Genomic DNA, 24,562 nt, shown 5'->3' on the forward strand with positions numbered 1-24,562 from the left:
GGAAGTTCAGGTCCCGGAGGACTGAGTCCATAAGGCGCTGGAAAGCCTGTGCTGCATTCTTGAGGCCGAAGGGCATCCTCAGGAACTCGAACAGGCCGAATGGGGTGATGACGGCCGTTTTGGGGATGTCCGCGGGGTGTACGGAGACTTGGTGGTAACCGCGCACCAGGTCGACTTTGGAAAAGACGGTTCGTCCGGCCAGTCGGGCCGATAAGTCCTGGATGTGTGGCACCGGGTATCGATCGGGAGTGGTGGTGTCGTTGAGGCGGCGGTAGTCCCCGCAAGGGCGCCAGCCTCCGCCGGGCTTGGGGGCGATGTGGAGGGGCGAGGCCCAAGGGCTGCTGGAGCGGCGGATGATGCCGAGTTGTTCCATGTTGGTGAACTCGGCCCGCGCGATTTCCAGCTTGGCCAGGTTGAGTCTGCGGGCGTGGGCAGAAACTGGGGGGCCGGTGGTGGGGATATAGTGTTCCACCCCGTGCTTGGCGGCTTTGGCCGAAAAGGTCGGGTTAGTGAGGGCGGGAAACTCAGCTAGGAGTGCCAAGTAGTCGTCCGTGGCTCTGGCGGGGCAGTGGGTCGTCAGGCCGGCCGAACGGGCCGGGGTAAAGGCGTCGGGGATGGGGGCCATAGTGTTGATGTCGACGAGGCGGTGCCTCGGAATGTCGACAAGGAGGCCGTGGGCGCGTAGGAAGTCGGCGCCGATGAGTGGGCAGAGGACCTTGGCTGTGAGGAACTCCCAGCGGTAGCGGCGGCCCGCGAGGTCGAGCGTGACCATGCGGGTGCCATATGTGCGGATTTCAGAGCCGTTGGCTGCAGCCAGTGTGATCCCCCGCGTGCCGCGTTGGATCTCGAGGGCGGAGGCGGGGGTGATGCTCTGCTGGGCCCCTGTGTCGCACAGAAATCGGCGGTTGGTTCTGTCGTCAGTGACGTACAGTAGGGGCTCCTTCTGCCCCGCGGCCATCGCGGGGGCCGGTGCGGGGGGGGGGGGGTTTGAAGGTACACGGTGGCGTGCAGCGTTGAGCCCTAGCGCCAAAACGGGTGTGGTAGTAGCAGTGACCCGGAGTGGTAGGGCGGTCGGGCCTAGCGGCCCGGGGAGACCGCGTGGTCGTTGCCGTGAGGTCGGGCGCGACGTCGCGAGCGGCCTGTGCAGAGAGCAGCCGGTCGGCCTTTTCGGCTATATCATTCAGGTCCGTGGAGTCAGACTCCACAATGAGCGGGCGGATGCTGGCGGGGAGCTGTCGAATGAAAAGCGTGCGAAAAAGGGCGCCGGGATTTTTGTCATCTGAGAGGGACAGCATGTGGGAAAGCAGGTCTGATGGTGAAGCGTCACCAAGGCTGGGGAGGCCCAGGAGTTGGCAGTGGCGCTGGTAAGAGGACGTTTGAAATTTTTTAAGTAGCGCAGCCTTCAGATGTTCGTACTTGCCCTCCGTTGGTGGATTCTGCAGCGCTGCCCAAACCTTGGGGACTGTAGCGTAGGTGAGCGAGGCGACGAGGTAGTCGTACTTCGTGGCGTCGACTGTAATGCCTTTCAGCCGGAATCTGGACTCAGCTTGAACGAACCAGGCTTCGGCGAGGTTCTCCCAAAAGTCTGGTAATTTAACCGTGACTGCGTTTGTATCCGCCATGCTAGCTTAGGATTCGTCCTGAGCGTCGGGGTCACCAGTGTTGAGATACCGCGGCAAACGTGGGAGTCGAGACCAGAGCTATTGAAAACTCAACTGCTTTATTCCAACCACATGAAAAACAGGAACTAGAAAAGCCCGCGCATCCACTTAAATACTTCCCAGACAGGAAGTGCTCCCGGCAGCCTGTCCCTGCGGGAAACAAGTTGCTGGAGGAAAGGGCCCCCGGCTGGGGGCTTCTGCTTAGACTGTCTGTGCCGCCGTGAGCGGATTATGTCCAGTGGTGGCGTGTCGCCACACCTCTAATTTATTTTGGTCCATGCGGCCCTTTAAAAATCCGCGCTGCATGGTTTTTACATTTAACAGCTGGCTCTTCAGCTGCGCGGGACCTCCAGAGCGCTGCATGGCAACTCAGCTTAAGCAGAACATTGGTCACAAATTGGAGTATAATTCCATGGGTAATTCATCTAAGTGCCAATTTTTCATCTGTGAACCTTGACCATAAATTTCAACAGGTTATTCAACTATGGGGGAACTTCACAACCCTCTGATCGGGTCACCCTATGTCTGCACACATGCAGTATAATGGACAAGGAGCAGGAACTCTAACTAACTCTTCCCCACCCAGGGGGCTGTGGCCACTTGTGCCTCTACATATGCCCTGGCCGAGATCCGCTAACTAAGCACCTAATATGCCATCAGGCCTAAGGTTGTAATGAAGCCTTTTAAATTGGATGAAGATTTTATTTCCATGAAAAAGCAGAACCTGGATAATCAGTAATGAAGTTTGGGGCAAATTACAAGGCTATAATTCAGTCGAGTGATCTGCTGACATGAGAAGCTCTAAGACAAAGGTTAAAGTGGTTTATAAGTGACTTTTTAAAGTTCTTGATAGGAACAACCTTTCTTATAAGCAAGTTTTTTCTTCAGTTCCAAGGATTGCACATGTAAGATGTCAAGCGGTTAAGGGGTTTCCAGCAAAGTTATGACAATGGAGTGGGAGAAGCTCTGAGGAAATTCACTCCCAGTGTGATACACTAACATGTAGTGACTGAGTGACATATGCTGTCTCTGCATTGTGATTGCAGAACAATGTATTTACTTGGGTTATTCATGGCACAACCATGTATTTTTCAAAATGAGTATCAAACCAGTAGAAGCAAAATCAGTGTGACATTTTTAATATTATCTATCAAATGTACTGCCTTTTCACTTAGTGAATGTGAAAATGCTAAATAATATCTGAAAGTGTGCACTATAAGGATATTTTCAGGAGTCTCAAAATTACTTTTGTCAATGTACCTGATCCAGATAAATGGAAGACAACAAACCACACTGCTACTGGTGAATCCAGAATTGCTGTCCTGTAAATCGATATTCATTTGCTCTTGTGCCACACACAGAACTCTGGTGTCATGATGTCTAACAGTGATGCAGGACTCACAATATTGGTCCACTGGATTGAGGCCAGATTGAATTTAGCAGCAGTATAGTGAGTAAGTGCTACCGGTCCGATAAATCATTGATCATGTTTGGGCATTGATCTATAGTTACTGTCTTCCACTTTAGAAATCTATTGGGTCTGATTTAGTAAGCTCCCTCAGACAAACATTTGCTTTATGTAACAGCAGATGAATTGTGATTACTGCAAATCAGTATCAGTATATCATACTTTTAAAATTTTATTTTCAACAAGAATATGACGGTATCCTCGCTGTTTACTATACAAGACACTATTTCAAAGTCAAAGATCTCCCAGACCCTCTGGCTGGAATTAGTTTACTAAAGGTCCAATGGAAGCAAGTCAGAGCAAATGACTGCCTTACACTTGCTCTTGGTCCCTCCATAGTCAAATTTAAAATTCTTGTTTTTTTTTTACATCCCACATAACTTTACTTCTACCCATCTCTGCAAACCCCTCCAGCCCTGCAACCATCCCTTCCGAACTCTCTCTCCCTCTGATTTCAGCCTCCTGTGTATCCCTCACCTTCTTCACCTCATCATTGGCGAGGATGCTTTCAGCTGCCTAGAATTGCCTTTATAATTCCCTCCTTAAACACCATCATCTCTACACCACCTCTTTGGTCAAGCTTTTGGTTCATCCTAAACTTTCCTTTGGCTCAGTCTCCATTTTCCTCATATCTCTGAAGTGCCTTGAGACATTTTTCTATGCTAAAGGAGCTGTATAAAGAAAGAAGGAAGAACTTGGATTTATATAATGCCTTTCACGACCTCAGGACATCCCAAAGCACTTTGCAGTCAGTGAAATACTTTTAAAGTGTAATCACTGTTGCAGTGTAGGAAACACAGCAGCAAAATTTGTGCGCAGCTTGGTCCCACAACCAGAAATGAGATGATGACCGGATCAACTGTTTTAATGATATTAGTTGAGTGTTAAATATTGGCCAGGATACCGGGAGAACACTCCTGCTCTTCTTTGAATAGAGCTATGGGATCCTCTACATCCACCTGAGAAGGCAGATGGGGTTTCAGTTTAAAGTCTTATCCGAAAGACAGCACCTCCGACAGTGCAGCACTCCCTCAGTATTGCACTGAAGTTTCAGCCTAGATTATGTGCTCAAGTCTCTGGAGTGGAACTGGAACCCACAACTTTCTGACTCGGAGGTGAGAGTGCTACCACTGAGCCAAGGCTGACATATTTATATATAAATGCAGGTTGTTGTAGAGGAACGCTAGAAAGGTTTATTCTATAATTTTTAAAAATGCATCCCAAAACTATAGTTTAACTTGACAGTGATTCTAATTATGTTCATTCAGTGGGTTATCTCTTGTTATTTTTACAGTTCTTGCAAACTTTTATAATGGTGAATAGAACAATACGAGGTTGAAAAAAGTAGGGAAGGCACTGAGAAAAATTAAGATATAGTGATATGTCTTGCCAAACCGAGGTACCAAAAAATTACAGATTGTAGTATATTATCTCCGGTATTACTAATTACAAAGTTTACATTGTCCATTAATAAAATACAGGTGATAATTAAATGCTTTCTCTTTTCTTTCAAAATTCAACTCCTTTATTGTTTTAAAAGGAACTCAAATTAGGATGAAGGAAGGCACTAAAGGACTAAAAAAACACAAAAACAATTCAGTAGAAAAAAGTAATTATGTTATTGTGAAATATGTATTTTTGATTTGTTTCTAACCTTATTTTGGTCATTAGAAATTTTGTGTAATTCATTTAATCATCAATGAACCATGCTGGTGAAATGTTATTCTTGGATATGGTTTTTCCATTATATTGCAGCGTAATTTTCCTATTTTGACATGAATTGTATGTTATAAAATTGTGATATGTGAAATGATGTGTGTGCCATGAGCTTAGTTATAATATACAGATAAAGCCATTGATTACAAAGAAAATGCAAAGTTGGAGTGGCACTCTACCAGCAAAATTCCAGCCAATTTCATGAGAAATGAGTATAACTTTTAAATGTTCAGAATGGAGTTGAGGAAAGTGGGGCCTTACCAGAGCCACAAAAGTTAAATTGAAACATTGGGCTCGATTTTAATAGCCCCGAGGAGGCGGGTCTGTAGCAAAAATCAGGAAAAATGCCTTCAGACACCCAACCCGCCCCCACCTGATTTTCGTGAGTGTCTGTTCAGTCGCTCCCAAACTGACCCGAATGGAACCAGTGGGACAGGTAGTTAAGGCAGTTAACAGCCTGTTAACTGCCTTGGTAATCCTATTTTGATAGTGGTTTCCCATTTTTGTGCTTCTGGCTCCTGTTTCCCGACTTGTCAGAAACAGGCCAGGTTCAAGGAGACAAGTTGCTGGAGGACATGATTTGTATCCATTGGTGGAGCACTTTAAAAGCGGCCCTGAAACATGGCTGACATTCAAATGCAACAACTTTGCTGTTGTAGGTATGGGATAAGATTTTGCACATCTACTGACCTTGTGACTGTTCAAGCTGACACCCATCTGCAGTGTGACATGAATGGAATAATTTCAGGCCACTTCGACTAGGCGCTTGCAAGCTTGTTGCCTCAAATGAAATCTATAGCAAGGGGATGGGAAACATTTATGCCCTTGATGCGCTATCAATTCCTCATAAAAGACAGAGAGTTAATTAATAGGTTTTTATTAGCAAAGAACAGAGCATGCCTCTCGTGGTTGCCTGGTATCCAAAAGGGCAGGGGGCTGCAGAGCAGTCACCTTTATACCCGGGCATGTGGGTGGAGCCAGGGGCGGAGTCAGCTGAGGCATGCATAGGCACAACAGTGTGCAACAACAACAATAACAAACAGTGGTTTACCACATTCACCCCTTGTTTAAAATTGAGTCCGGCGGGGTGAAGTGTACTAAAAGTTCGTGTAAACTAAAAGTTCGTGTAATTAAGTCTATCAGGTGGCCTTGTATGCCGTCCTGATCGTCGTAGCAGCGGCGGTGATGGTGCAGCATCCAACGCCGAACCTGGCGTCTCGTTGAGAGGTTGTGTAGTCAATGGCGGGTCCTGGGGCTGCGGCATGCCGTCTACAGGGGTCGGGGTGTGGGTAGTGGTGGGTGGCGATGGTGGTGTCTCAGGGGCACCCGAAGGTGCGAGGTCTCGTGTGGAGACTGTGTCCTCCCGCCCGTCCGGGTACGCTACGTAAGCATACTGGGGGTAGGCGTGGGTAGTGGTGGGTGGCGAAGGGAGTGTTTCGGGAGCACCCGAAGGTGCGAGGTCTCGTATGGAGACTGTGTCCACCCGCCCGTCCGGGTACACCACGTAAGCATACTGAGGGTTGGCGTGGAGGAGGCTCACCCTCTCGACCAGGGGGTCCGTCTTATGGGACCTCACGTGCTTCCGCAGTAGGACGGGTCCTGGAGAAGTCAGCCATGCCGGTAACGAGATCCCCGATGTGGACTTCCTGGGGAAGGAGAACATTCTCTCATGAGGGGTGGCATTGGTGGCTGTACAGAGCAGTGACCGAATGGAATGGAGCGCCGCAGGGAGGACCTCCTGCCAGCGAGAGGTCGGAAGGCCCTTAGATTTCGAGTTTAAAAGGACTGCCTTCCAGACCGTCGCATTCCCTTTTCCACCTGGCCATTCCCCCGGGGGTTGTAGCTGGTGGTCCTGCTTGTAGCAATACCTCTCGCGAGCAGGTACTGACGAAGTTCGTCGCTCATAAAGGATGAGCCCCTGTCGCTATGAATATAGCTAGGGAAACCGAACAAGGCGAAGAGGTCATTCAGACATTTAATGACCGTGGTACTGGTCATGTCTGAGCAAGGGATGGGAAACGGGAGTACTCGTCAATTATATTGAGGAAGTACACATTGCGGTCAGAGGAGGGGATGGGGCCCTTTAAAATCGCCGCTCAGCCGCTCGAAGGGGCGCGTGGCTTTGATCAGGCTCGCTCTGTCTGGCCTATAAAAATGCGGTTTGCACTCGGCACAAATTTGGCAGTTCCTGGTCAAGGTCCTGACCTCCTCGATGGAGTAGGGCAGGTTACGGGATTTGATGAAGTGGAAAAACCTGGTAACGCCCGGGTGGCAGAGGTCATTGTGGAGGGTCTTCAGTCTATCAACCTGCGCGTTGGCGCATGTACCACGTGATAGGGCATCTGGGGGCTCATTGAGTTTCCCGGGCCGGTACAAGATATCGTAATTGTAGGTGGAGAGTTCGATTCTCCACCTCAAGATCTTGTCATTCTTGATTTTGCCCCTCTGCTTATTATTAAACATAAAAGCTACTGAACGCTGGTCAGTGAGCAGGGTAAATCGTTTTCCGGCCAGGTAATGCCTCCAATGTCGCACAGCTTCCACAATGGCCTGGGCCTCCTTTTCGACAGAGGAGTGTCGAATCTCGGGGCCCTGGAGGGTCCTTGAGAAAAAGGCCATGGGTCTCCCCGCCTGGTTAAGGGTTGCAGCTAGGGCAAAGTCGGATGCGTCGCTCTCCACTTGGAAAGGGATGGACTCATCCACTGCGTGCATTGTGGCCTTCGCAATATCTCTTTTTATGAGAGTGAAGGCTGCACATGCCTCTGCTGTCAGGGGGAAGGAGGCGGACTTGATGAGGGGTCTGGCTTTGTCCGCATAGTTGGGCACCCACCGAGCATAGTAAGAGAAAAACCCTAGGCATCTCTTCAGTGCTTTTTGGCAGTGGGGGAGGGGGAGCTCCATAAGGGGGCGCATTCTGTCGGGGTCGGGGCCGATGACTCCGTTCTCCACTACGCAGCCAAGAATGGCAAGGCGCGTGGTACGAAACATACATTTGTCCTTGTTGTATGTTAGATTCAGCCGCTGGGCCGTACGGAGGAATTTCTCTAGGTTAACATCATGGTCCTGCTGGTCGTGGCCGCAGATGGTGACGTTGTCTAGATAGGGGAAAGTGGCCTGGAGTGCGTTCTGGTCAACCTTCCGGTCCATCTCCCGTTGGAAGACTGAAACCCCGTTGGTGACGCCGAAGGGAACTCTGAGGAAGTGGTAGAGACGACCGTCAGCTTCAAAAGCTGTGTACTGGCGGTCCTCAGCCCTGATGGGGAGCTGGTGGTATGCCGACATCAGATCAATCGTCGAGAACACCCGGTATTGTGCTATCTGATTGACCATGTCAGATATGCGGGGGAGTGGGTATGCATCCAACTGGGTGTAGCGATTGATCGTCTGGCTGTAGTTAATAACTAGGCGCTGTTTTCCGCCAGTCTTCACCACCACCACTTGTGCTCGCCATGGGCTGGTGCTACTTTCAATAATCCCTTCCTTCAGGAGTCTTGCTACCTCGGATTTAATGAAGCTCCTATCCCCGGCACTGTAACGCCTGCTTTTGGTAGCGATGGGCTTACAGTCGCGGGTGAGGTTAGCGAACAAGGAGGGGGGGGAGACTTTAAGGGCGGAGAGGCTGCAAATGGTGCGTGGCGGGCGATTTAAAAGCTGCTGGCTGCAGACTGTGAGTGGGGGGAGGGGTCCGTCGTACGCTAATGTGACACTTTTAAGGTGGCACTGAAAATCCAACCCCAGTAGAACGGCAGCACAGAGATGGGGCAGGACCAGAAGTTTAAAATTTTTGTATTCTGTGCCCCGTACTGAAAGGGTCACTACACAGTAGCCACCGACGTCCGCTGACTGGGCTTTGGAAGCCATAGAGATCCGATGGCGCGTCGGCAGGACCGGGAGAGAGTAACTGCGCACCGTGTCGGGGTGGATAAAGCTCTCCGTGCTCCCGCTGTCAAAAAGGCAGGTAGTGGCGCGGCCGTTTACCGTAATGTCCATCATGGACCTGGACAGTTGATGAGGGAGAGATTGGTTCAGCGTCACGGAGGCCAGCGTATGGTCAAGCGAGTCGATGTGGACGTCAGATGAGGCGGTGGTTGAGTCCGGGTCCCCCGTGATTGAAGTTGGAGGCATCCAAGATGGCGGACAAAATGGCGGCGCCCATGATCCCGATCCCCACGCGGCTGGGGGAGCCCAAGATGGCTGCCCCCACGGTTCACACGCGGCGCTGCTGGCGTTAGCGGTTTTACCTTTGCAGGCGCTGACATAGTGTCCTTTCTTCCCGCAGCCGGAGCAGGTAGCATTTTTCGCCAGGCAGCGTGCTCTGGGGTGTTTTGCCTGGCCACAAAAATAACATTTCTGTGCCTTGGACATCGCTGCAGCAGTTGAAGGTGGCGGTCCCATGACCCAAGGTTGCGGCGTCCACGGTGTGGAGCGGTTAGGGGAGAAAGCGTCCATATTCCTGTGGGCCGTGTCGAGCGAGAGCGCGAGGGACACTGCCTTTTTCAGGTCTATTTCTCCCTTCTCCAACAGTCTCTGCCGGGAGTAGTCGGACCTTAGACCCGCAACGAAAGCATCTCAGATCAGTCCCTCCGTGTGTGCTGCAGTTGATACTTCTTTGCAATCGCAGCCTCGGCCGAGTATCCGTAGTGCCCGTAGGAAAGCCTCCACCGATTCCCCAGGCTGCTGTCTGCGGGATCTTAAGAGGTGCCTGGCATAGACCGTATTTACCGGGCGTGCGTACTGCCCTTTAAGCAGATCGATAGCCGCCGCATAGGTCGTCGCATCCTGGATTAGTGTATAAACTTGGTGGCTCACCTTCGAGGCCAGGATTTTCAGCTTGTTTTCGTCTAGGGTCACAGTTGAGGCTTCCAGGTAAGCCTCGAAGCAACGCAGCCATTGTGCGAATTTGGTAGCCGAACCCGCTTCTTGGGGGTCTAGGTCCAGGCATGTTGGTCTGAGGGCTCGCAGCAGCGCCTGCTGCTCAGCGTTTGGCGCCGTCGGTTGATGCAGCTCCTGCTGTTCAGCATTTGGACCCGACATTTTGTTTTGCTAATAAAATTGATGCGCTATCAATTCCTCATAAAAGACAGAGAGTTAATTAATAGGCTTTTATTAGCAAAGAACAGAGCATGCCTCTCGTGGTTGCCTGGTATCCAAAAGGGCAGGGGGCTGCAGAGCAGTCACCTTTATACCCGGGCATGTGGGTGGAGCCAGGGGCGGCGGAGTCAGCTGAGGCATGCATAGGCACAACAGTGTGCAACAACAACAACAACAACAATAACAAACAGTGGTTTACCACAGCCCTCTCATTCTGGTCCTCATAATCGGAGGAGTAGCAGCCGCATAGCTCAGCGCAGATCTTCCTGTGAAGAGGAGGACGAGGGGCACCTTGCATACCCTGTTGTGACCAATGCAGCATCCCTCCATTTCACTGCTGTCCGTCAAGCAGAGTATGCACACTGCCATGCCACATTAGCATAAGCTTACTCTTCAACCATTGGTGGCTACCATATGGCTCTGTAATTGCAGGTGACATTTGTCCAATGTCATACATCATCTCTGCTCTACCCTGTTATTTCCTATCACCTTTATTGGTCTTTATTTCAAGGGGGATAAGAGTATATAAGTAGGGAAGTTTTGCTGCAACTGTATAGGGCGCTGGTGAGACCACATCTAGAGTACTGCGTACAGTTTTGGTCCCCTTATTTAAGGAGGGATATACTTGCATTGGAGGCAGTTCAGAGAAAGTTCTCTAGGTTGATTCCTGGGATGAAGAGGTTGTCTTATGAGGAAAGGTTGAGCAGGTTGGGCCTATACTTATTGGAGTTTAGAAGAATGAGGTGATTTTATTGAAACATATAAGATTCTGAGGGTGTTGGACAGGGTAGATGCTGAGAGGATGTTTCCCCTCGTCAGGGAATCTAGAACGAGGGGGCATAGTCTCAGAATAAGGGGTTGCCCATTTAAGACAGAGATGAGGAATTTCTTTTCCCAGAGGGTTGTGAATCTTTGGAATTCTTTACCCAGAGAGCTGTGGAAGCTGAGTCATTGAATATATTCAAGGCGGAGATAGACAGATGTTTGAGCAACAGAGGAGTCGAGGGTTATGGGGAGTGGCCAGGAAAGTGGAGTTGAGGCCAAAATCGGATCAGCCATGATCTTATTGAATGGCGAAGCAGGCTCGAGGGGCCGAATGGCCTGCTCCTGCTCCTATATCTTATGTTCTTATCACTTTTACCATCAGCATTACAAAAGCAAGTCGACCTGAGCCCTCAATGCGCTTTTGCCATTTCCCAGAACACACAGGCCACACATCAACTGTTTGGCATAATTTTTCTTTTACACATCACAAAAGGATAATAAACCAACAGCAGTCAGGAAAAAAAGCAGAAGTCACCCGAGTGAGTCTGCTCGTGACTATAGTTGCTTAATCTTTCTCTTACGCGTGCTTCTACATGGTGCTTCCCCTGTGGCTTCAGCAGATGTAGAGGCACCTTGCTGACTAGGATGCTGCGCCTGCTTAGACGCCTTTGGCGGGCATCCTCTGGGTTTGGGAGCCTGGGAGGGCTCTTCAACAGTCTGCTCTTCCTGCGCTGTGCAGGGGCTGAAACAGCCATCTCAATTGTCTCCGTAAAGTGGGCCTCTGACCGAGGGCTCTGCATTGGCATGGTCGTGTGAGCGCTTTGAGAGGAGCCCACACTTCCTTCTGTCCTGCCAACACCCCTCTCATAGGTCAGCCGCACCTCAGTACTGGCAAGTGGCTGGAGGGCACCTTGCTGCACATCAGGGGGACCTTAAGGACCCGTATCTGCACTGGCAGTCCTCATCAAAAGGACGTCCATGAAGCTCTGGTCTCTCTGCTCAATAGCTGCCCATCGCTCCTCCAGAGATGACATTCTATTTTGAACAGCCACCATGTTTTCCTGACTTATTAACTCCATGGCGGTAGCCATCCTTTCCACTGAGGTAGCCAGCCTTTCCACGGAGGTTGCCATCCTATCCATGGTGGTGCGCTCGTGCGCCATTGACTCCACCATGACAGTGCTGATGATACCGATGGACTCCTCCATTCTCTCCACACTCGCACTAACCCTGGAGGTAAACCCTTCCAGAGACTCCTGCACTTGTTCCTGTATTTTCCGAGACACTCTTTTTCTGGATGGCCCCAGAGCCATGCAGCTCAGCAGAGATAGGAGATTGCTGCGACCTCCACTGAGGACTCTCCACTGCTGTCGCTGTCTCCACCATCTGCTGATGCTCACTTGTGCACTGTGATAGACCAGGTGGCTACACTACTCTAACTCGCGAGGGCCCCACCGAGGTGTGCGTTGCTGCACTGGTGCTGGGTGCGCTGAGTCCTGGTGACGCTGATCCCTCAAAGGCTTCAGGTTCCTGTGAGGAGTTGTCCGACTCTTCGTCATGGAGAGGGGGGCGCTCGATGGTCCTGTGGGAGAGTAAAGGCATGATGTAGACATCTGATATGGATGTACCAGACACACCCTTTTGAGCAGATGATACAGTGCTCTCTCTGAACATCATATGCCATTGCATTCTGTGAGGGATGGAACTCTATTATGTCACCAGCTTACTCTAGTGTGCCTGTCTCTCCATTGCCCACTTCCAGGTCCTTGCCACCTCTGACAATCTTGTATGCAGCCTCCTCAGCACTGGTCAATGTGGCAAAGGTAGGTGTTCCTCCTCCAGTCATTGCTCGCTCCCTCTTATTGTGGGCTATCTTTTCCTGCAAGGAGGGACACAAGTGGTGTTTCAGCCACAGTGATAGAGTGAGTGTGATTAATCCCTACCATAGAAGCTTAGAGGGAGATGAAGATGGGGTAAGGTGCCAAGCGGAAGCTAGCTCCCTGTGCGTTGTTTGCGGTTGTCACTGCATGACAGTGAGAGCAAGTCTAAGGGGTGCATAGGCGGGATGCTGAAGTGATTCAGTGCAGAGACAGCGATGGATAGTTAAGGGTGCAAGGGAAGTAAGGGTAAGGTGGTTGTGAAGGAGGAGGCTTACAACACAGGGCGCTGGTGATGAGAAGGGAAGCAGATTGAAGGCAAGTGTGATGGGATACTCACTTTTGATGTTCGCACAAGATCATTAAACCTTTTTCGGTACTGGATCCATGAGCGTGCATATATAGACCTTGCGCTGACCTCAGCATTGCACAGCCAGGCTGCCTTGGTCTGCTGAGGAGGCTACCTCTGGCCATCAGGAGGGAAGAGAATCTTCCTGCGCCCTCTGACAGCATCCACAAGAACATGGAGGGAGTCATCATTAAAACGAGAAGCTGCCCTGCCTCTGGAAGAAGTCATTGCATATAAATCAATATCAATGAGTCCAGGAATCCACAAGAGAAAGGCTTAGGCTGAATGGCAGCTTTAAAAGCAGCTGCTATTATGACGTCATCAGAGGCGGCCAGCCGACCCGATCGCACTCATTGGACCGGCCAGCGCGCCTCATTGAAATCAACAAGCTCATTGAATCAAAATCGGACATCAGCAGCTGATCCTGCCGGAAGCGGCTCCAGAATCCACCCACCATGCAACCCGACTCCAAACCGCCTCGGGAATTAAAATCAAGCCCATGGAGTTCGTGTGGTCATTATTGTCAACCTGCCCCCGACGTACATCAACCAATGAGTGCTAATTGCTGTGCAGAAATCGTCAGGTGGCTACTTACTGGCTACCACTAATAAGGCAGCAAGTTTTGAAGATCTAAGTATTCCAGCCTATATATACCTTGTATTTATCAGTGAAGGGAGTAACCCATCTTTGTATGGCATTTCGAAAAACAATTTTTCCTCGTAACTGCATAAAAGTTTGTGGTAAATATTTTTTATTTCAAGTCTTCCAGAATCTCTTTAAATTGCTCATATTTTTGTCTGATACCCAAACCAAACCAGCATGTGTTTTGCTGTGCTTTCTGTCTAGCTGTAAACACAACCCGTGCACTACAGATGTAGCACTGCCTCTTCTTGAAAACCAATTGATTGTAGAACAACCAGTTAATCTCAGCAGCCTGGCAGAAAGATATGTGGAAAAGGCTATACAATTCATCCAGAAGGCCAGGTGAGTGGGAGCCAATAGGTCATTCAGGAGAGAAGATGATGACACCTAAAACTGCAATTTCATGAAAGTAACCTTCACCCAAGTGTAATAATCACCCCTAGTTGTTGTTATTTAATGCAAAAAGAAAAAAAAAATTGGAAAGCTACCAAGTGCATGAGTATAATCTCTTACTCAGGTCATGCTGGTACTGATCTAATACTACTGGTATTGGTAGCGCAGTGCTTTGCAGGACTGGCATACTGCTGTGGTTGTCTTGAGGCATGCACTGGCACCCACAGTAGCAGTGGTGGAGTGCCGGGATCAAGTCAGCTGCCTGCCTACTAGGGCAGATGTGACACAAGTGACTGGGGAAAAGGAGGAAGTGAGTGTGTGGTAGACAGGTTTTAATTTGGTTACAAAATTTTATCTGCCCTACAAAATTAATTTTTAAGATATATTTTGCTCTAAATTTTCTCCCCTCCTAGGGATAGAGTTCCACAGGGGTCATTTTCCTTCCCATATCCCAACTGAGTTTGAGGCTAGAGAAGCAATTTTAACAGAGGGGCATCAGAGCCAAAACTGAGCCTGCCTTCATCTGACATCCAAACTTGTCACGGTGCTGATACTCTTTTGTGTATGCTGTGTGTGAACATATTTTAGAATGTGGCAATCCAGGACTCTGCGGCTGTACTGTTCTGTCCAGAGTTGTTGGGAGGATTGAACCCAGCAAGTGCACAAAAGAAAAATTAAATGCGAGGCCTTATTAAATGTGAATAATAAAAATTACATATAGCGTTAGTGTAATTCATTGCCCACTTTTTCTTCACTGATAATTTAACCCAGTCCAAGGCCATGGTACTGAGGGAAATGAGGATTAGGAAAATAATGCCTCAGGAACCCTGTTAGATTGAATATGACTTTGTTTCTGGGTGGTTTTTTTCTCTGTATTGTCAATATTCCATTAAGTGTCAGGAGAGGGAACCCTGAGTGATTTTCCCCTTCCTAACCCAAAGATTGCTGAGACGAATTTCGGTAGCCTTGCTGCTGCCCTGATTGAGACCAGGGATCAAACCTGGTATCTTTCTGTATGGTCTGTAAGGCTCAGCTACTTATTGGATCAACTTGTTGAGCTATATGGAGTGGAAGCACCAAAATTTGATCCCAGATCTATAATGAGTTATCTCGGGAAAGAGCAGGGGAGTTGGACTAACTGGATTGCTCTTCGAAAGAGCTGGCGCAGTCTCGATAGGCCGAATGTCCTCTTTCTGTGCTGTACTATTCTATGATTTTATGATTCTATCTCTGTTTCATACCGAAGAAGTGACCTGAGACTCCCCAAATTCATTTATTTTACTAATACTGGAACTTGTGACCATTAAAAGGTATCAGAGGTTTTTGTACCATTAGTCTGAGCTTAATTTGACCTGATGTTTGAAAGGTAAATAGACTGGTTTGAGCATTGGGCAAACCTACTGTGTTATCATATTGCCTATGTCGTCAAGGCCTTAGTTGCTGCATTATCAGCTTACACTTTAAAAAAAAAAATCATTATTGTCTCATGATCTTGTTGACTTTGCTGTTCTGTTTTTCTTAGGAAGAGTAAACACCCATTCTTCCTGTACTTTGCTCCAGCCCATATGCATGTTCCTTTACAGTACAATTCTCGATTTGCTAACACCTCCACACGTGGACCATATGGAGACAGTCTACGAGAGCTGGACCATGCAATTGGGCGGATACTGGAAGCAGTTAATACAGATTTTCATAAAAACACACTTGTGTGGTTTTCCGGTATGGAATGATTTATTTATGCTTATAATTCTGATACTTTTAAAATCTTATCATTGGTAGCCAATAAAAATAATATTGTTCCTGATTTTCACTCATGTTACTGGCGCACTGTTTCTCCATTTTCTCTAACGTTCCCTATATCATGTACCATTCCCCAGTAGGGTAGGAAACTTGGTGCTCTGCTTTCCTTGCCTATATTATACTCTTAACTATTCACTGGAGGTTATACAAGTTGTCCTCCAATTTTTTCTGTGTTGCTTTGCAGAAAATACATGCACTCTACTTAGCATTGCCAATAGTTGTGATCAGGAATGCATTGTAGGTCATTTCCAAACTGCACTCTTGGCAGGCCAGATACCTGCCATGGGCAGGTACTTGGAACATCGACCCTTGCACGCTCACTATATTCCGTCATTCTGTGCCAGATAAATACATCCTGAACGAAGTTGTACCTAACTTTCTGTCCAGTGCCAATTTACACTTTAATGCTGCATACGCGAAAACATAGAAAAACACCTAGGACAAAAACTACTCTAAAACCTGGCTCATTCACTCCCCTCTTTTTTCCCCCCACCTAGTCTTGAAATGAATCCTGAAGCTAAATAACTAATAGCAAACATTTTCATATTCTGGCAATCGTGGGTTTCTTATTAAAAGCTTAATTTTCAAGCGTTTCAAGTACTTTTCAAATGCTAAATACTTCAATATAGTAATTAAATTTAACGTGTTTCCAATATCAGGCGCAGCTCCATAACGCTACACCTGCAAAATAAAATGGCTGTGAAATTTGGCACTTTAGCGCCGGCTGTTCAGGCCGGTTTCGGCAAAATAATGACGGCCATCTCGCCTCCGCTCACTTCCGGCACGGCTCGCAGCAGCCGCCATTTTGGACAGATCGGCAGCGCGGCCATTGCCTGCGTTCGCCAGAAAAATGCTAATTAGTCAGATCATGACGTCAATCACTGTGCAATGCTGATTTGACACACAACCTGATATTTTGGACGTCACCACGCAACTGCAAGCCCTCTCCAAAAGACGAACAGTTGGACCTGCTTTCAGCGTGGAACCAGACCTGCAGCCTCACAGCAGGATGACGGCGCTACCAGTGGCCCTCAAGGTCACCGTGGCCCTCAATTTTTTTCGCCACCAGATCCTTCCAGTCTGGAGCAAACGACATAGCTGACATCTCCCAGTTCGCCATCCATCACTGCATCCAGGAGGTAGAGCGGCTCTATACTCCAGGAGAAGGGACTTCATTCTGAACAGAGAGAAGCAGGAGGAATGTGCATGTGGCTTTGCCAAGATATCGTGCTTCCCCATGGTGCAAGGCACCATTGACTGTACATATGTGGCTTTGCATACCCCCTTATGCAGTACTTTAGTATCTCTCTCCATGTGCCTTTGCCTATCCTTGTGCTCCTATGAAGTGCTACTCCAGCGGCTGCAGCATGGCTGGTGCAAGACTGCTAACTTTCAGTGGGGGAGACTGCAGATGGCCTTGCAGGATGACCTCGAGCATACCCCTTGATCTCTTTAGCCTTAAGAAATATATCCAACTCCTTCTTGAATATATTTAATGAATTGGCCTCTACTGCCTTCTGTGGTAGAGAGTTCCACATGTTCACTACTCTCTGGGTGAAGAAATTCCTCCTCATTTCTGTCCTAAATGGCTTACCCCTTATCCTTAGACTGTGACCCCTTATCCTTAGACTGTGACCCCTGGTTCTGGACTTCCTGACCATCGGGAACATCCTTCCTGCATCTAGTCTGTCCAATCCTGTCAGAATTTTATAAGTTTCAATAAGATCCCCTCTCTTCTAAACTCCAGCGAGTACAAGCCCAATCGACCCACTCTCTCATATGTTATTCTTGCCATCAGCCTGGTGAATCTTCGCTGAACTCCTTCCATGGCAAGAACATCCTTCCTCAGATAAGGCGACAGTAGGTTCCAGATCCACGGAGCCACTGCCACTCCCCCGGGGCGGCGCCTCAGCAATCCTAGTACAGGAAACTTCGCGATATCCGGCACCGACGGGACCGAGCTGCTGCCGATCTATCAAAACTTCCGGATAGACCAGCGCTAATGTTGAAGGATACGGAGGTTTTCATCTCCGTATCTGACAACAAACACTGTTGCTTAGCAACAGCTTGTAAACACTCGGCCCGTACCTTGGAAGCGTCTCTGAAGCTGTTGCTAAGCTACAGAGATGCTTTCCAGAGCCTGACTGTTTTTAAAAAAAAAAAAAATGCTAGGGGAAGAAAAAAAACCTAACCAAAACGGCTGCTGATTTCTGCCGTTAGATCGAGGTTTCCGGACATACAACCTCCGGATAAACCAAAGTTTCCTGTAATCTGTTAGAAGACAGACTGCTGGACTGCTGTCAGACCCTGCAAGCCCCTATCCACACTTGTAAACACAGCCACAATGGCAGCAATCTGAGCTTGTGTGACAGCCAGTTGAGCTTGCATGACAGAAGTCTGAGCTTCCAGTGCATCATTCAGACGTTGGTTCCGCTGGCCATCGACCATCACACCCTGCATCGTGGCTGGGCCCAGAAGTGCTCTAATGGAGTTGCCCATCTCTTCCAACCTGGAAATCATGAGCTCCAAGCTCTGGGCAAAGCCCTGTGTAAGGTTGGAGCCAGAATCCTCCATGCTCCTTCACAGTGACAACAGGCTCTCTGGCAGGCCTGCCATTGCACCAAGCATTTCTGTATGCATGCCCATCACCCTTCTGAAGGCCACCCCATCAAAGTCCTCATCTGACTCCTCTACAGCAGAACTCGTGTCCGACCTCCCCCTCTAAGGTGCTGGCACCTGCTACTCTTTCCCCGGCCTTGGCTACAGCTCACTTGTGCCTCACCACGTGCAGATCTTGCCTCTATACTACCTGCTAAAATTCTCGTCGTGCCATTTTCTGAGTTGGTGCATGGAAGTGTCAGATCGAGTGACGGTGTCTCCTCTTCTCTATCACTCTCCTCCTCTTCATGCACAGGCTGAGCTGGTTGGAGTTCTTGGGTATCTGAGAGGATAAAGACACAAGGGTAGGGATGTGGTGGGGTGGGGGGTGGGGAGCAATATGTGCATGCTTACACCAGCAGCAGCTTGCAAGTGAAAATAAATTGTGGGATGAGGGGGAAGTGGGATGTGAGAAGAAGGATTAGTATGAGCATACTATCATCATCTATGCTTTCAGCCTCACCGATCACCACGGCCTCAGTGACGGCCCTTCCAATGATATCCAGGACTGTCTCCACAAAGATAGCTGTAATTGTAGGCAGTGCAGATGGAAGCATAAAATTACAAAGGGATATCGACAGATTAAGTGAATGGACAAAATTGTGGCAAATGGATTTCAATGCAGCCAAATGTGAGGTTATCGACTTTGGACCTAAAAAGGATAGAACAGGGTACTTTCTAAATGGTGAAAGGCTAAAAACAGTAGAGACCCAAAGAGACTTGGGGGTCCAGGTACTTAGATCATTAAAATGTCATGAACAGGTGCAGAAAATAATCAAAAAGGCTAATGGAAAGCTGGCCTTTATATCTAGAGGACTAGAAGTTCTGCTGCAGCTATACAAAACCCTGGTTAGACCACACCTGGAGTGCTGTGAGCAGTTCTGGGCACCACACCTTAGGAAGGAAATATTGGCCTTGGAGGGAGTGCAGCGTAGGTTTACCAAAATGATACCCGGACTTCAAGGGTTAAGTTATGAGGAGAGATTACACAAATTAGGGTTGTGTTTCATAGAATTTAGAAGGACAACAGATAGGGTAGATAGAGAGAAACTATTTCCACTGGTTGGGGATTCTGGGACTAGGGGGCATCGTCTAAAAATTAGAGCCAGACCTTTTCAGAAGTGAAATTAGGAAACACTTCTACACAAAGGGTGGTAGAAGTTTGGAACTCTTCCGCAAACGGCAATTGATGCTAGATCAATTATTAATTTTAAATCGGAGATTGATAGCTTTCTGTTAACCAGAGGTATTAAGGGATATGGGCCAAAGGCGGGTATGTGGAGTTAGGTCGCAGATAAGCCATGATCTCATTGAATGGCGGAACAGGCTCGAGGGGCTGAATGGCCTACTCCTGTTCCTATGTTCCTCCAGCTGGATCAGATTCTGCAGGCATGCTTGCCCCCCCCCCCCGCCTGTTAGCTGCTGCTGGCATTTGTTATGCGCCACCTTGGCCTGCAAGAGAAAGGGAAGTGTGTCAGTGAGTGTGGTGCAATGTGTTTGGGTGATGTGCTTGTCATGGTTGAATAGCTGGCAATGTGTGTGAGATGTGGGTGTGAGGCTTCCAATGGTGGTAAGTGTATGAGGGTGAGGTGAAGCTATGATTGTGAGGTATGAGTCGTGATTGCTGGAGATTGTTGGTAGTTGAGTGATGGGAGTATGGTGCATTGAGCAGTGTGTGAGGCTAGTGGTGCAGTTGGTGGGATATGGCATTTGAAGATGCATTCACTCAACTTGGCCACTCTTGAGGTCATTAAACTTCTTGCAGCACTGGATCCATATCCTGGGGCCAATACACGTGGCACTGACGGTTTCTGCTATTGCCTGCCACTGCTTTCTGGCCTTCTGCCTGGAAGGCCTCCTGCACCCCTGAGGGTAGAGGATCTGTCTTCTCCTGTGTACTCCCAGGATCAAGGCCTCCAGTGCTGCATCAGGGAATCTCCTAGCCCTTTCTCTTCCCTGTTGAGCCATGGCTGCATGCAGAGTGACAATGAGGTGCTTCTGCAAGAAAGCACCTCCCCTTTAAGAAGTGCAGAGAGCCTAGGCAAAATTTTATTGCCAGTAGACTGCACCCAATATTGGCCCCCTCTTAAGTGCTGAGCCAACCAACGGTGTATTTAGCGCTGAGCTCAGCGCTCCAATCATGTAAATGAGCAGGCAGCACAGATTTTGCAGATTGCGCTTTGTGTTCCCCATGCCTGTTTTCGGGCCCAATCCAATTTCACCCCCATGACTTTTTGTGGAAAAGTTAGCTGAAACTCAAGGAGAGATTCCAAAAGCCTAACTGAATGCAGAACCATATCTTGTGAGTCGAGATGAGGCACACAAAGTACATTTCCTTCAATATCTGGATCCCAAAAAGCCATGGTTCCCATGGCTAAGATGCCAGTTTCTCAGAAGCCCGTCAAGGAAGCTAGCTATTCTGCTGGGTCATTGATGTGAATGCCCCTATCAACCAATGCTGTCCTGTTTGAGCGGAAAGAAACAAAGTTTATGCCTATCTATGAGATTAAAGTCAGATCTTGATAACTACAGACCAACAGCCCTACTGCCATGCGAGTCAAAGCTCATAGACCTCGTAGTGAGCGAGAAGCTGTTGCAACATCCCAGTCACAATAACCTGCTGTCTGTTCACTAATTTTCCTCCCAAAAAAAATGGTTTACTTCTTGTGTTATAGTTCCCCAGCCAAAAAACAAGTGATGTTTGTCATTATCCAACACCAAATTGGAGCAGTAGCTCTCAGTACTCCTACACACTTTTATAGTCCTTGTCTACTCTTTTCAACCTTGTTTGTATCCTGCTTTATGGTCCTTGGCCCTTTACTTCGTTTTCTCAACAAAAAGGATATAGAGTAGCCCAGCTCCAACAGGCTGGCCACTTGTGGCAGCATATTCGATGAAATGAGTTTGTGGTTTCCACAGATGATGCAAACATTTTATTATAATAAATAAATGCGCGTTAAATCATCTCATGACAATACCCACACAAGGACCCCACAGGGAAACTTGCTTGGTCCATTCTTGGGCCTTAAGTGATATAACATTCATTACAAATTTCAAATCATAACTTTTGCAAATTCCAAAAGTTTAAATATGTTGGTATTAGAAATGTTAATCGAGTATTGTAGACGTTATGAGAATTTCACTGGGTTGCATCATTTTTGAATGACTGTAGAAATAATTCAGATGTGCGCTTTAAGCAGTTTGCAATTGCTATTCCTGAAAATATGACAATCTCCCTCTTTACCAATTTTTAACCTCCTTTCGAGTTTGCTTTTTGTTTCTTGCTTCCATTTTACTTTTTCTTTATGTTTCCTCATTGTACCTCTCTTTTTACATGGCCCTCAAATAATAATCACAACCTGAACATGAATGCAGTAAAACTTTATGGTGGGAGAGGGAAGTTCAGTGCATACCTTATTAGCTGTAGTTTGTTACCATGTAAGGGCTGAATGCCTGTTTTATGCTATTGCCAGGGATGCCAAAAAAATGGCCATACCCAATATCGGGTCGGACGGCTTTCAGTCGTCCTTTGGACGCAACAAGGTCCAATTTATACCCCACTAGGTATGATGGTTTTAAAGTTGAGTATGCTAGTGAGCATGTGAGTAGAGGAAGTTAACAAAGGAGCAGGATGGTCCTAGCTATGATATTAAGGAATGTTTTCAGCTTCACCCACCCTCACTACCTCAATGGTGTCATAACCAATGATGTCTAGTGTGGATTCTTCGAAGGGAATCAAGGGTGAGAAATGTCTGCACCCTCTTGCAGCTTGTATTTACTTCCTTCTGTTATTTGCCATCTTGCCTTGTATGGGGCAACTGTGAAAGAGTAATAGGTTCTGAGGAAAGATTCTGGGGGTAGTTTTCTGAGTCCGCACAGCCAGTGGGAAATCTCGCCTAGCCACGGTGCATATCAGGGATTTGGGCGCATGCTGCCCACGATTTTCCAGCCATTTAAATTAACAGTCAGAAAGTTATTGGCAGTGCACACTGAAATTTTCAATATGCACTGCCAGCCGACGAGGCTCCCTGCGGGAAGTGAAAACGCATAAATTACCCCTGTTGTGTAATTGGGGCAGCTGTAAGGTACGGCAAACTGCAGGAAGCCATACCTTGTCAACTTTCCACAGGTGTGCCATCTTTTGCATTTTTAAACAGTTTCCATGGGCATTGGTGACAGTATTTACTCTCTCATGTATGCCCTGCCAGACATGTTTGGACCACTTCTATTCTGGGGAGGATGCTATTTGGTGCAAAAGCGGATAGTACTCCTTTCTCTCACTTTAACCAGGATGACTTCACACACAGCAGCTGTGAATCTTGGTGTCCCTGGGTAAGAAACCTCAACCTTGTAAGAATATGACAGCTCTACACCTCTTGTCTTACAGGGAAGAAAGTAGCCCTTTAAGTAGCTGTTGCAGTCGCACAGGCAGCCCACTGTGCAGCTAGCAACTTGCAGAACTTCGATAATTTATTGAAATTGCACAGAAACAGAAATTTCTCGCCCTATAGAGATGGCAGTGAGAGAAGCATATGGAGACAAAGAGAGGCAGAAAAAATGATCGGTCAACAAAAACATAGCATGTGCGACAGAAAGAATTAAGAAGTGGGAGACAAGAGAGAGATAGTTACAATGGGGTAGGCTTTTTATTTTTGTCTGTGAGAAGTTCCACAATTCAACTGTTATTTTAAAAAGTCAGTTTCTGGCAGTGGTAGGATATTGTTCAACCACAGTGTACCATAGCATTGTAATGTGTCACTTAAAACACCCGAGGAGTGGTCTTTTATTGTAATGTATTTTCTTCTCCTATTGCTCCACCAATAGTCTCCCTGCATTTAGCATTTTCCCTGCTAACAGAATGGGGCTGGAGAGCTGCTTACAGGCTTCTGCCAATGGCAGTCTGTAAGGGATATAGGAGGATTAGTATGTCTGGTGCTTCAATTTCTCCTCTCACTGTGGAAATGCATCTAGCCTCTAAATGCTGCCTGGTTGAGATTGTGAATTTACTACATGGGAATCATAGGTGTCAACGAACATCCTAACTCACCCTAGTGCAGTTCTTTGGAGCATCAACGCACCATGACAATTTACTGCACCAAAATTTGATTTCAAATATTTAATATAGAACTAAACGTTGATATTTTTGTGGCTGTTGGAATGCTGCCTGTGCCTAATTTGGGGAGTCCTATGATAGCTGTTTACAGCTATTCTGAGTGACAGGGTAAAGTTGATTCTCACTTTAGCTGCAATGACCAGTATTTTTTTTTATTCGTTCCTGGGATGTGGGCGTCGCTGGCAAGGCCAGCATTTACTGACCATCCCTAATTGCCTTTGAGATGGTGGCGATGTGCCACCGCCTTAAACTGCTGCAGTCCTTGTGGTGAAGGTACTCCCACAGTGCTGTTAGGGAGTGAGTTCCAAGATTTTGACCCAGCGACAACGAAGGAACGGCGATATATTTCCAAGTCAGGATGATGCGTGACTTGGAGGGGAACTTGCAGATGATGGTGTTCCCATGTGCCTACTGCCCTTGTCCTTCTAGGTGGTTGAGGTTGCGGGATTGGGAGGTGCTGCCGAAGAAGCCTTGGTGAGTTGCTGTAGTGCATCTTGTAGATGGTACACACTGCAGCCACGATACGCCGGTGGTGCAGGGAGTGAATGTTTAAGGTGGTGGATGCAGTGCCAATCAAGCGGGCTGCTTTTTCCTGGATAGTGTTGAGCTTCTTGAGTGTTGTTGGAGCTGCACTCATCCAGGCAAGTGGAGAGTATTCCATCACACTCCTGACTTGTGCCTTGTAGATGGTGGAAAGGCTTTGGGGAGTCAGGAGGTGAGACACTCGCCGCAGAATACCCAGTCTCTGACCTGCTCTTGTAGCCACAGTATTTATGTGGCTGGTCCAGTTAAGTTTCTGGTCAGTGGTGACCCCCAGGATGTTGATGGTGGGGGATTCGGCAATGGGAATGCCGAATGTCAAGGGGCAGTGGTTAGACTCTCGCTTGTTGGAGATAGTCATTGCCTGGCACTTTTGTGGCGTGAATGTTACTTGCCACTTATCAGCCCAAGCCTGAATGTCATCCAGGTCTTGCTGCATTCGGGCATGGACTGCTTCATTATCTGAGGAGTTGCGAATGGAACTGAACA

The 24,562-nt window shown here is 48.0% G+C and overlaps 1 protein-coding gene across 3 annotated transcripts in view; it reads left to right on the forward strand.

The window, feature by feature from the left end:
• Positions 1-24,562, forward strand: part of arsg (arylsulfatase G) — a 121,292-nt gene that overhangs the window by 54,925 nt on the left and 41,805 nt on the right. For all 3 annotated transcript variants that reach the window (XM_085963701.1, XM_085963702.1, XM_085963703.1), the window contains 2 exons: positions 13,774-13,911; positions 15,485-15,681. In XM_085963701.1, coding sequence (XP_085819827.1) covers positions 13,774-13,911; positions 15,485-15,681 — 335 coding nt within the window. The remainder of the gene's footprint in view (positions 1-13,773; positions 13,912-15,484; positions 15,682-24,562) is intronic.

This window comes from Somniosus microcephalus, chromosome 21 (assembly GCF_052327205.1).
Source record: "Somniosus microcephalus isolate GS21.2 chromosome 21, FLI_Smic_1.0, whole genome shotgun sequence".
Lineage (NCBI taxonomy): Eukaryota > Metazoa > Chordata > Chondrichthyes > Squaliformes > Somniosidae > Somniosus > Somniosus microcephalus.